Raw genomic sequence first — 14,010 nt, forward strand, 5'->3', positions numbered from 1 at the left:
ACATGGTGTGAGCAGAATTATCTGCAGCTTAACGTGAAAAAGACTAAGGAGCTGGTGGTGGACCTGAGGAGGGCTAAGGCACCGGTGACCCCTGTTTCCATCCAGGGGGTCAGTGTGGACATGGTGGAGGATTACAAATACCTGGAGATATGAATTGACAATAAACTGGACTGGTCAAAGAACACTGAGGCTGTCTACAAAGAAGGGTTACAGCCGTCTCTATTTCCTGCGGAGACTGAGGTCCTTTAACATCTATTGGACAATGCTGAGGATGTTCTACGAGTCTGTGGTGGCCAGTGCGATCATGTCTGCTGTTGTGTGCTAGGGCAACAGGCTGAGGGTAGCAGACACCAACAGAATCAACAAACTCATTTGTAAGGCCAGTGATGTTGTGGGGATGGAACTGGACTCTCTGATGGTGGTTTCTGAAAAGAGGATGCTGTCCAAGTTGCATACCATCTTGGACAATGTCTCCCATCCACTACATAATGTGCTGGTTGGGCACAGGAGTACATTCAGCCAGAGACTCATTCCACCGAGATGCAACACTGAGCGTCATAGGAAGTCATTCCTGCCTGTGGCTATCAAACTTTACAACTCCTCCCTTGGAGGGTCAGATACCCTGAGCCATAGGGCTGATCCTTGACTTATTTCCATCTGGCATAATTTACATATTATTATTTAATTATTTATGGTTTTATATTGCTATATTTATACTCTATTCTTGGTTGGTGCAACTGTAACAAAACCCAATTTCCCTCGGGATCAATAAAGTATGTCTATCTATGTCTATCTATCTATCTATTTGTTTTCTTGCAGACATACTCAGTAAATCCAAGAACCATAACAGAATCAATGAAAGACAGTACCCAACAGGATGGACAAGTAACCAATGTTCAAAAGACAACAAACTGTCCAAATACCAAAGAAGGAAATAAATAAACAAATAAATAAGCAAGCAAGCAAGCAGGCTATAAATATCAAAAACAGTCCTTGAGCCTTTGAAAGTGAGTCTATAGAAAATCTGCTGATGCTGGAAATCCAAACAACACATATAAAATGCAGTCTAGGTAGCATCTATTGAAAAGAGTACAGTCAACGTTTCAGGCCGAGACCCTTCAGCAGCACCTAATGAAGGGTATCGAACCAAAACATCGATTGTTTACTCTTTTCGATAGGTGCTGTGTGGCCAGCAGAGTTCCTCCAGTGTTTTGTGTGTGTGTTCCATAGGTAATGGGAACAGTTCAGTGATGGGACTCATGAAGTTGAATGCAGTTGTCCCACTGGTTCAAGAGCCTAATGGTTGAGGGATAATAACTGTTCTTGAACCTGGTGGTGTAAGTCCTGAGGTTCCTATTCCTTTTTCCTGAGAACAGCAGCAAGAAGAGAGCATGACCTGGGTGGTGGGAGAACCCTGATGATGGATGATGCTTTCCTGCGACAGTAATCCATGTAGATGTGCTCAATGGTGCCCATATTAATATTTGTATTTATATAGGCCATGATTCTGGAGCCTTAGGAATTTCAGACAGCAGGATATTGATCCGTGAAGTAAATGCTTTTGAGATGCTTATAAGCTAGTAGATAACATATTTTCAAAATCCAAGAAACTTACCTGCCTGAAACCAGTCCCTCACTTTTAGCCACCTTTCTATCTTTCCCCATTCCCAGAGTCAAATGCATTCAACAGATTCCTTCTCACACTAAAAATACTATCTGATAAACATGACAGGCTATTGTGCGGAAAACAGCAGAAAATCATAATATATAATTTTTGACTGGAAACCTACACTTCCTGATTTCTCTGAGAAAATCTACGCATCTGTTCTCCTCCCTCCACTGATCCTGCCACCAGTACCACACTTCCCATACCTACCCCATGCACACATACACTTACTCTAGGTGCACGATTCCATAAAAACTCAGTAAAATATTGTAGAGACAGATCAATTCTATTCTGAGCAGATCTTTTAATTGTAAATTTTATTTGACACAGAACTATAATTCATCTTGTAATTTAATGTAACTATTATTTCACTGGGAGAAAGTGTTTTGTTAGATCAAAATTTGTATAAATACTCCATGATCTTTGTAAAGGAATTTAAGTTGCCATGGTCTGAGAACAGGACATTCAATCCTCCAAATTAAAGCACTGTTACTCAATGTGCTGATTTAACTATCCCCTTATTAAAGAATGTACTGGTTTTTAACTGAAAATTTCACATAATTATGAATAGTAAAATGTACCTGGTTGGTAAAATGTTGGAGAGAGCTCCCTGGCAATTGCCCTTGCAATACTGGATTCATTGTTTGCAGCAAGGGAAGCGTGGTCTGCTGCTTCAGCCTTTGTTTTAGCATGTGAAGACCTGAAGGGAAGAGTTAAAGGTCCTTATAAATTAAGACTTCAAAACACAAACTGCATACAAAATCCACTGACACTTAGAAAGTATACAATATTAGTCCCAAGATGCAGATGTTGATTTCTCCAAAACTTCAATAGACTTGCATGGGAGAAACACTTATTTTATTCTCTCTATTTAAAAAAAGTCTTTATTTAGAGATACAGCATGGTAAAAGGGCTTTCCTCACAAGCCTGTGCCACTCAACTACACCCACGTGATCAATTAACCTCCTATCCTGTATGTCTTTAGAACGTGGGAGAAATCCAGAGCACCAGGAGGAAAGCCATGCTGTCATGCAGAGAATGTACAAACTCTTTGCAGCTAGTAGCGGAATTAAACCTGGGCCACTGGCACTCTGATTACATTATGCTAACTGTTACACAACCTGGCCACCCAAAAGGTATTCCAGGAAAAAGTATAACTGTCATAGTTCCTTCTCTATTTGAGGCAAATGTCAGTAACATACCATGTGAGGAACTATATGAGGAAACAAACAATATACAGTGCACAGGGAACTTATTGTGAAAAACTGTTTCCTTAATAAAAATGTTGTGTGGCATCAAAGTCGATATTAACCTTAGTAGCTAACTTCCAGTAGGTTTCTATGGAGAAGTAACCTTTCTTACATAAACCAACCCTATTTTAAATAATATTTATGTACGTAGTAATGCTTACAAAATTTATCCATATCAAGACAGTAGGAATAGTCTTTTTTAACAGTTATGAAATGTCAACTTGTAAGTCATTAAAGCCTGAATTACTCTTCTTTCATGAGCAGAAGTTTGCCATATTTTCTTTCACATAGTTTTAATGTTACTTTTTTTGAAGTCAGTTGCTGCCACGAGCCTACTATATATTGGATGTACTTTTACACACAGCCCCTCTTCAGCTCTGCACCACAGATGACCGACATTAGAACCACAAACCCACTGCCACTGAGTACTATATTTGCATTGTCTGTTTGAGCTCAGATCCAAATTTTAAAACATCAGACTAACCCTGGCACATTTCAGAGTTCATACATCAGAAAGAAGTAGTTAACAAGGCAGCTTGAAGGTACTTATAAAGAATCAATGCAGTGGATATTTAGTAAAATGAAACATAAAACATTAAAATAATAATATGGATTCTGAAATCTGAAATTAAATAGAAAATGTCATAAATACTTTCTAGGTCTTAGTAAGTTTAGCAAGTGGATGATACCAAGATTGGTGGAGTTGTTGACAGTGTGGAAGGCTGGCAAAGAATACAGCACGATATAGATCACTTGGAGATATGGGTAGAGAACTGGTAGATGGAGTTTAACCCAGATAAGTGTGAGGTGTTGCACCTTGGTAGGGCAAATGCAAGGATACAGTTCACTGTTTAAGGGCAAGACCCTTCACAGTGCTGCTGAACAGAGAGATCTTGGAATCCAAGTTCATCGCTCCATGAAAGGGACTACAAAGTCGATAGCATGGTTAAGAAAGCTTATGGAATGCTTTTTTTTATTAGTACAGTCACCGAGTGCAAAGGTCAAGAGCTTATATTGCAACTTTATAAAACTCATAATTAGGCCAGATCTGAAGTACTGCATAAGGTTCTGGTCACCCCTCTATAGGAAGGATGTTGAGGCTTTGGAGAGGGTGCAGAAGAGGTTTACCAGGATGCTGCCTAGTTTAGAGGGCATGTGTTATCATGCAAAACTGGCCAAACTTGGCTTGTTTTCTCTGGAGCGACAGAGACTGAGGGGAGATCTGATAGAGGTTTATAAGATAATGAGAGGCATAAATAGAGTAGACAGTGAGTATCTTTTTCCCCCAGAGAGAAGTGTCTAATACCAGAGAGCATGCATTAAACGTGGGGTGGGGGGGAGTAGGTTCAAATGGGGGGCAAGGTTTTTCTACTCAGAGAGCAGTGGATGCCTGGAATACACTGCCTGGTATGGTGGTAGAGGCAAATATATTGAAAGCTTTTAAGAGACATTTAGATAGGCACATGAATATGAGGAAGATGGAGGGATATGGACTTTTTGTAATTAGAAGGATTTGTTTTGGGGGTTTTTGATTTACTTTTCAGCTGGTTCAGCACAAAATTGTGGGCTGAAGGGCCTGCTCCCGTGCTGTACTGTTCTATATTCTATGTCAGGTAGCATCTTTGGGAACAGGGAAATGGGGAATAATTAATATTTTCAGCGTTCACCGTACTACTCCTTTGGTTATTTCTGGTTAAAATCCTGCTTCTCAGAAACATCATCAAACCAGTCTCTTGCTTCTTTAACTTTGCTATTATGACCACTGTCACCCCAGTTTAACACTTCATGTGTCTTCCTACCTATTTCAGATCTCGCCTTTTCACCTCTTCTCTCCCTGCTCACCATGTACTTCATAGACTGACAAACCTTGTCAGGTCCTACTAAAATATCACCAACCAGATACAGTATACCGTATTAACTCTTCTGCTCTCCTCATGTGCACTGGCTGGCCTACACAAAAAAACATAAGCTTTAAATAAAGAAAGGGTCAGATAATCTGCTGCCCAAAATCTCAGCTTGCTATAACTAACTGCCTGCTCTAAATACTTCAGGATACACAGAGCGGATACAGCCCCAATACCTGGGAGACCAACGCAAGGCACAAGAAGGCTTCAAGCATTAAATACAAAAGTGCTTCCCCAGAAGACTTTAACATCTTTGAATGTTCACCATTATTGATGCCTTTTGCATTTGTTTTCAGATTACTAATAGCAAGGCGATCAAACACTGTTCAACAGAAGTATTTAACTAATGTTAATTAAAGACTTCAATATACCAGTAAATAATTAAAACATTAAAATTAAATAAACTAGCTATCCACGCAAGCCTTGTTTAAATTGAACCCCTTTTTAAATGGATTGATTTCTGGTTCTTATGCCAGCCAGCCCTAGAGAAAAGCTGATGGGCTGCACGTAAAGTCTCTCCAGCCCATCCCTTGGTATGGAACTCAAATGGCAAGTTACACAATGGAGGTGGAGGTCAGGTGCACCACCATTCAACTTCCAGCTATTTTGACTATCATGTTTCACCACACACATTCAGAAGTGTTTTCCCTGGTCGTCTAAGTGTTAGGATTCGGCACTTTCACTGCTGCAACACAGGTTTGGTTTTGGTCAGAAAACACTGTTTAATGGGCTCTTACAGCTCAGGATTTTCTGGAGTTCAGCGTTCAATTCCAGCACCATTCTGTCAGGACATTCCCCACGGAATGCATGGGTTTTCTTGGGGTGCATTTGCACGAGAGGTCAATGACACAGTTGTACAGCCGGTGTTGGAAGAGGGACTTCGCTATGGGAATTGTTACTACATTTAACACCAACATTTGCAGTATTTTATTGGGGCACCATGATAGCGTAGCAATTTGCGCAACACTGTTACAGTTTGGGGAGTTGGAATTTGCAGCTTAATCTTGGAGTCCTCTGTGTGTACATCTCCACCATGGAATAAATGGATTTTCCCCAGGTCCTCGGGTTGCCTTACATAGTCCAAAGATGAATCAGGTAGGTGAATTGGTCACTGTAAAAGGTCCTGTGATTAGGTTCGGGTTAAATCAGGGCTGTTGGGGGTTGCTGGATGGAGCAGCTCGAAGAGCCAGAAGGGCCTATTCCACGTTGTATCTCTGAATAGAATAAATCAAGTCGCAGTAAGTAGCACACAGCCTGTGGCTTCCCATAATATCACGCATTAGCTAAAGACAAGGTCAATCTGGCTCAGTATTACTTGTTTTAAACTGAATACATCAAATTAATAAATCAGTATTCCAGGCTATAGATTGCAAAAGAATAGAAGTAGCCATTATACTACAACTTTAATCTACATTGAGACCATCTTTGTATACACATTTACACATATCTCAACTGCAGATCATTTAAAAGCAATTATATTGATTTACAGTCCACATAAGAATTTCACTTTTATTGATACACTACTTAGGCTGATGATTAAAATTATTTCACCAAGATTTTCACACAACATTACCAGATATAGAAAAACTTCTTAACTATATTAAATTGCTAGCTGTTGATGATTACAAGTATCCTTATATAGATTTGTAATTGTATTAAGACCATAAGACAAAGGAGCAGAAGCCGGCCATTCGGCCCATCGAGTCTGCTCCACCATTTTATCATGAGCTGATCCATTCTCTCATTTAGTCCCACTCCCCTGCCTTCTCACCATAACCTTTGATGCCCTGGCAACTCAGACACCTATCAATCTCTGCCTTAAATACACCCAATGACTTGGCCTCCACTGCTGCCTGTGGCAACAAATTCCATAGATTCACCACCCTCTGACTAAAAAAATTTCTTTGCATTTCTGTTCTGAATGGGCGCCCTTCAATACTTAAGTCATGCCCTCTCGTACTAGACTCCCCCATCATGGGAAACAACTTTGCTATATCCACTCTGTCCATGCCTTTTAACATTCAAAATGTTTCTATGAGGTCTCCCCTCATTCTTCTAAACTCCAAGGACTACAGTCCAAGAGCAGACAAACGTTCCTCATATGTTAACCCTCTCATTCCTAGAATCATTCTAATGAGTCTTCTCTGTACCCTCTCCAACGTCAGCACATCCTTTACTAAATAAGGAGACCAAAACTGCCCACAGTACTCCAAGTGAGGTCTCACCAGCGCCTTACAGAGCCTCAACATCACATCCCTGTTCCTATACTCTATTCCTCCAGAAATGAATGCCAACATTGTATTCGCCTTCTTCACTACCGACTCAACCTGGAAGTTAACTTTAAGGGTATCCTGTATGAGGACTCCCAAGTCCCATTGCATCTCAGAACTTTGAATTCTTTCCCCATTTAAATAATAGTCTACCCATTTATTTTTTCTGCCAAAGTGCATAACCATACACTTTCCAACATCGTACTTCATTTGCCACTTCTTTGCCCATTCTTCCAATCTATCTAAGTCTCTCTGCAGACTCTCCATTTCCTCAGCACTACCGGCCCCTCCACCTATCTTTGTATCGTCAGCAAACTTAGCCACAAAGCCATCTATTCCATAATCCAAATCGTTGATTTAAATGTAAAATGAAGCGGCCCCAACACGGACCCCTGTGGAACACCACTGGTAACCGGCAGCCAACCAGAATAGGATCCCTTTATTCCCACTCTCTGTTTCCTGCCAATCAGCCAACGCTCTATCCACGTATGTAACTTTCCCATAATTCCATGGGCTCTTATCTTGTTAAGTAGCCTCGTGTGTGGCACCTTGTCAAAGGCCTTCTGAAAATCCAAATATACAACATCCACTGCATCTCCTTTGTCTAGCCTACTGGAAATTTCCTCAAAAAGTCGTAATAGGTTTGTCAGGCAGGATTTTCCTTTAAGGAATCCATGCTGAGTTCTGCCGATCTTGTCATATGCCTCCAGGTACTCTGTAACCTCATCCTTGACAATCGACTCCAACAACTTCCCAACCACCGATGTCAAGCTGACAGGTCTATAATTTTCTTTTTGCTTCCTTACCCTCTTCTTAAATAGCGGAGTGATATTGGCAATCTTCCAGTCCTCCGGAACCATGCCAGAATCTATTGACTTTTGAAAGATCATCGCTATTGCCTCCGCAATCTCCACAGCTACTTCCTTCAGAACACGCAGGTGCATTCCATCTGGTCCGGGAGATTTATCTACCTTTAGACTATTCAGCTTCCTGAGTACTCTCTCTGTCGTAATTGTGACTGTGCACACTTCTCTTCCCTGCCAACCCTAAACGTCCCGTATACTGCTGATGTCTTCCTCAGTGAAGACTGATGCAAAATACTCGTTCAGTTCCTCTACCATCTCCTTATCTCCCATTATAATTTCTCCAGCATCATTTTCTGTCGGTCCTATATCTACTCTCACCTGTCTTTTACTCTTTATATACTTGAAAAAGCTTTTAGTATCCTCTTTGATATTATTTGCTAGCTTCCTTTCATAGTTAATCTTTTCCCTCTTAATGACCTTCTTGGTTTCCTTTTGTAAGGTTTCAAAAACTTCCCAATCCTCTGTCTTCCCACTAATTCTTGCTTCCTTGTATGCCCTCTCCTTTGCTTTAACTTTAGCTTTGACTTCTCTTGTCAACCACGGTTGCATCCTCTTTCCACTCGAAAATTTCTTCTTTTTTGGAATATACCTGTCTTGCACCTTCTTCACTTCTCGCATAAACTCCAGCCACTGCTGCTCTGCTGTCTTTCCTGCCAGTGTCCCTTTCCAGTCAACTTTGGCCAGTTCCTCTCTCATGCCCCTGTAATTTCCTTTACTCCACTGAAATACCGACACATCAGATTTCGGCTTCTCTTTTTCAAATTTCACAGTGAACTCGACCATGTTATGATCACTGTTTCCTAAGGGTTCCTTCACCTCAATCTCTCTAATCACCTCTGGTTCATTACGCAATACCCAATCCAGTACAGCCGATCCCCTAGTAGGCTCAACAACAAGCTGTTCTAAAAAGCCATCTCGCAGACATCCTACAAATTCTCTCTCTCGAGATCCAGTGCTGACCTGATTTTCCCAATCCACTCGCATGTTAAAATCCCCCACAATTATCATAACACTGCCCTTCTGACAAGCCTTTTCTATTTCCAATTGTAATTTGTAGTCCACATCCCTGCAGCTGTTTGGAGGCCTATAAATAACTGCCATCAGGGTCCTTTTACCCCTGCTATTTCTTAGCTCGACCCATAAAGATTCTGTACCTTCCGATCCTATATCACCTCTTTCTAATAATTTAATATCATTTCTTTTAATCACTTTCAAAACAAAATATCAGGGAAAACATTTAACAACTATGGGCCAGGAATCAGTGTGAGGATTGATGTAGCACCTCACGCCCCTGATAAATAGTAGCATCCACTTTTGAGACTGATTGATTCTAGATATTTTTGATCTTTTTCTTCGTCTTGAGAGGACAAAAGAAACCTTTCCAGCCCTTTGTATCCACTATTCTAAAACAAACTGTTGAAAGATACACATGAAAAACTCAGAAATAACGAATATTCAGTTTACATGTCATACAGTTATTTTTAATTACCTACAATGCAAATCAAATCTATTCTGTTTTTCTTTCCCCAGGATCTCAGATGCTATGTCCGATTAGGAACACTATAGCTTATTCGATTAACAATGCAGTATATTTCACCTGTTATCATCTGTGGATTAAAAAGTAGTGATCCAGTTTAATCTAATGAAAATTGTTATTTATTAGGAAAGGCCATTATAAAAACCTTAATCCCTTTGAAATACAAAAAGAAAATCTATTTAATAATATAGTGCTAATAATGGTTAAAACTCCAAATTGGTTTGCTAACATGAACAGAATATAGTGGATACATAGTTCTGGCCAAAACAACTGGCTTCTCTAAGTGCATTTGAACATGCATCATCTACACAAAATCTTCCAAGACCTATTGAAAAGACAAGCTGGCTTTAGCCAAGAATCTTGCTGTTTGTAAAAAAAAAAAATCATGTTGGTAATTGCTACTTGTGCTTCAGACCATTTTAAAAGAGGATATTATTCATTTGTTTACTGATTTGTTTACTGGTGGAGAATCTCATCTGGTCCCTCAACACCAGCTCCATAGCAAAGAAAGCCCAGCAGCATCTCTACTTTCTGTGAAGGTTGAAAAAAGTCCATCTCCCGCTCCGCATCCTCACCACATTCTACAGAGGTTGCATTGAGAACATCCTGAGCAGCTGCATCACTACATGGTTTGGAAATTGCACCATCTTGGATTGCAAGACCCTGCAGCGTATAGTGAGGTCAGCTGAGAAGATCACTGGGGTCTCTCTTCCCGGCATTACAGACATTTACACCACACGCTGCATCCGCAAAGCAAACAGCATTATGAAGGACCCCATGCACCCCTCATACAAACTCTTCTCCCTCCTGCCATCTGGCAAAAGGCACCGAAGCATTCAGGCTCTCAGGACCAGACTATGTAACAGTTTCTTCCCCAAGCCATCAGACTCCTTAATACCCAGAGCCTGGACTGACACCAACCTACTGCCCTCTACTGTGCCTATTGTCTTGTTTATTATTTATTGTAATGCCTGCACTGTTTTGTGCACTTTATGCTGTCCTAGGTAGGTCTGTAGTCTAGTGTAGTTTCTGTGTTATTTCATGTAGCACCATGGTCCTGAAAAACATTGTCTCGTTTTTACTGTGTACTGTACCAGCAGTTATGGTCGAAATAACAATAAAAAGTGACTTGACTTGACTTGATATTGACCATTAACTCACTCTGATTCTCCCACCATCCACCTATACAAAGGGCAACTTGCAGTAGTCAATTGATTTACCAACTAATGAGTCTTTTGGACATTAGAGGAAACTGAAGTACCGAGGAAAACTCAGATGGTCATGGAGAACAAACAAACTTCACACAGGCAGCATTCGTACTCAAGATCAAACTCAGCTCATTGTAGCTGTAGGCAATACCACAAACTATTTTGGTAAAGTTATCCAGTTAGAAAGGGGTAAATGGGAGGCTGATCAGCATTGATTTTGTGGGCTGAAAGGTCTGTTTCTGTGTGCTTTCTCTCCATGACTTGTTTCTTGAATAAACTGATGGCGAGAAAAGGTGATCTGAAGCTCATGGAAGGTGATGCTTTAGAGGCAGGGGTTCGATTGCAAGGCTGGCATATTGCATTGTTGGCAGATAAGAAAGGGAAGCATGTAAAAATTATAAGACCGTAAGACAACAAGACAAAGGAGCAGAAGTCGGCCATTTGGCCCATCGAGTCTGCTCCGCCATTTTATCATGAGCTGATCCATTCTCCCATTTAGTCTCACTCCCCTGCCTTCTCACCATAACCTTTGATACCCTGGCTACTCAGATACCTATCAATCTCTGCCTTAAATACACCCAATGACTTGGTCTCCACTGCCGCCCGTGGTAACAAATTCCATAGATTCACCACCCTCTGACTAAAAAAATTCTTCGCATTTCTGTTCTGAATGGGCGCCCTTCAATCCTTAAGTCATGCCTTCTCGTACTAGACTCCCCCATCATGGGAAACAACTTTGCCACATCCATTCTGTCCATGCCTTTCAACATTCGAAATGTTTCTATGAGGTCTCCCCTCATTCTTCTAAACTCCAAGGAATACAGTCCAAGAGCAGACAAACATTCCTCATATGTTAACCCTCTCATTCCTGGAATCATTCTAGTGAATCTTCTCTGTACCCTCTCCAACGTCAGCACATCCTTTCTTAAATAAGGAGACCAAAACTGCCCACAGTACTCCAAGTGAGGTCTCACCAGCGCCTTATAGAGCCTCAACATCACATCCCTGCTCCTGTACTCTATTCCTCTAGAAATGAATGTCAACATTGCATTCGCCTTCTTCACCACCAGCTCAACCTGGAGGTTAACCTTAGGGGTATCCTGTATGAGGATTCCCAAGTCCCGTAGCATCTCAGAACTTCGAATTCTCTCCCCACTTAAATATAGTTTGCCAGTTTATTTCTTCTACCAAAGTGCATAACCATACACTTTCCAACATTGTATTTCATTTGCCACTTCTTTGCCCATTCTTCCAATCTATCTAAGTCTCTCTGCAGACTCTCCGTTTCCTCAGCACTACTGGCCCCTCCACCTATCTTCATATCGTCAGAAAACTTAGCCAGAAAGCCATCTATTCCATAATCCAAATCATTGATGTACAATGTAAAAAGAAGTGGCCCCAACACGGACCCCTGTGGAACACCACTGGTAACCGGCAGCCAACCAGAATAGGATCCCTTTATTCCCACTCTCTGTTTCCTGCCAATCAGCCAACGCTCTATCCATGTATGTAACTTTCCCATAATTCCATGGGCTCTTATCTTGTTAAGTAACCTCATGTGTGACACCTTGTCAAAGGCCTTCTGAAAATCCAAATATACAACATCCACTGCATCTCTCTTGTCCAGCCTACTTGTAATTTCTTCAAAAAATTGTAATAGGTTTGTCAGGCAGGATTTTCCTTTAAGGAATCCATGCTGAGTTCTGCCGATCTTGTCATATGCCTCCAGGTACTCTGTAACCTTATCCTTGACAATTGACCCCAACAACTTCCCAACCACCGATGTCAAGCTAACAGGTCTATAATTTCCTTTTTGCTTTTTTGCCCCCTTCTTAAATAGCGGAGTGACATTTGCAATCTTTCAGTCCTAAGACTGTTCATTATTGAATTATTGTTCATTATTATCCCATTAAGATAAAAGAATAAGCTCAATATATAAGCTTTCATGAATAAATAAAACATAATTGTAGGTAACAAACATATTATATATTATGTTTGTTCAGGAACATTAAGGACCATGTTAGGGAACTGGAGCTGCAATTTGATGACTCTCAGATCATATGGAAGAATGAGGAGGTGATAAGTAAGGGTAACTTCCTCCCTGTAGCTCCTAAGTTGCAGGAGGTAGGCCCTGAGTGACTGTCAGGAGAAGGAAAAGGAACAGGCAGCCAATGTCGAATACTCTTGTGGGTGTTTCCCGCAATCATAAATATATTACTTTACTGCTATGTTTACTGTTGGTGGGGGGGAGGGAATGACTACTCGGGGGAGGAAGCTGCAACAACTAGATCTCTGGCACTGGGTTTGGCTCTGTGGTTCAGAAGGGAAGGAGAAGAAGAGGAGTGCAGTAGTGATAGGGGATTCCATAGTTAGAGGAGCAGCAGGAGGTTCTGTGGACATGAAAGTGATACCCGTGTGGTCTGCTTCCTCCCAAGTGCCAGGGTCAGCAATGTCCACAGCACTCTAAATGGGGAGTGTAAGCAGCCAAAAGTCATGGTACTGTACATACTGGTACTAATGATGTACTGTATACTGTACATACTGGAACTAATGATGTACTGTATACTGTACATACTGGTACTAACAATATACTGTATACTGTACATACTGGTACTAACAATATACTGTATACTGTACATACTGGTACTAACAATATAGGTAGGAAAAGGGAGGAGGTCCTGAAGAAAGAATATAAAGAGTTAGGTAAAAAGTTGAAAAGCAGTACCTCCAGGTTAGTAATCACTGGATTGCTGTCTGTGCCACATGCCAGTGAAGGTAAGAATAGGATTGCTTGGCAGTTGAATGTTTGGCTGAGGAATTGGTGCAGGGAGCAAGGTTTCAGATTTCTGGATCATCGGGATTTCTGCTGGAGAAGGTATGATCTGTACAAAAAGGATACCTTACTACTGAATCTGAGGGGGACCAATATCCTTGCGGGCAGGTTTGCTGGGGCTATTTAGGGAGGGTTTATACTAACTTTGCAGGGAGATAGGAACCAGATTGATATGGTAGTTGGCATACAAGTACATGCAGCCTGTAGAGACTGAGTAAGGATAGGCAGATGAAGGGCAAAATTGCAGTCAGTGGGATAAGCTGAAGTATGAAATGGGGAAAAATTGAAAAGCATGGTAAGTACAGGACTGATGGTGTTATATTTGAATGTACACAGTATATGGAATAAGGAAGATGACCTTGCTGCATAGCTAGAGATTGGCAGGTATGACTTTGTGAGCATCACTGAGTTGTGGGTGAAAGAATGTCATAGTTGGGAGTTTAACATCCAAGGATACACATTATATTGAAAGGACA

At 41.0% G+C, this 14,010-nt stretch overlaps 1 protein-coding gene across 1 annotated transcript in view; it reads right to left on the bottom strand.

The window, feature by feature from the left end:
• The window catches only part of jph2 (junctophilin 2), a 155,485-nt gene that overhangs the window by 23,417 nt on the left and 118,058 nt on the right, over positions 1–14,010 (bottom strand). Inside the window, exon 3 of the mRNA XM_063041415.1 lies at positions 2,248–2,366. Within this exon, the coding sequence (XP_062897485.1) occupies positions 2,248–2,366 (119 nt within the window). The remainder of the gene's footprint in view (positions 1–2,247; positions 2,367–14,010) is intronic.

The sequence above is a fragment of the Mobula hypostoma genome, chromosome 2 (genome assembly GCF_963921235.1).
Source record: "Mobula hypostoma chromosome 2, sMobHyp1.1, whole genome shotgun sequence".
NCBI lineage: Eukaryota > Metazoa > Chordata > Chondrichthyes > Myliobatiformes > Myliobatidae > Mobula > Mobula hypostoma.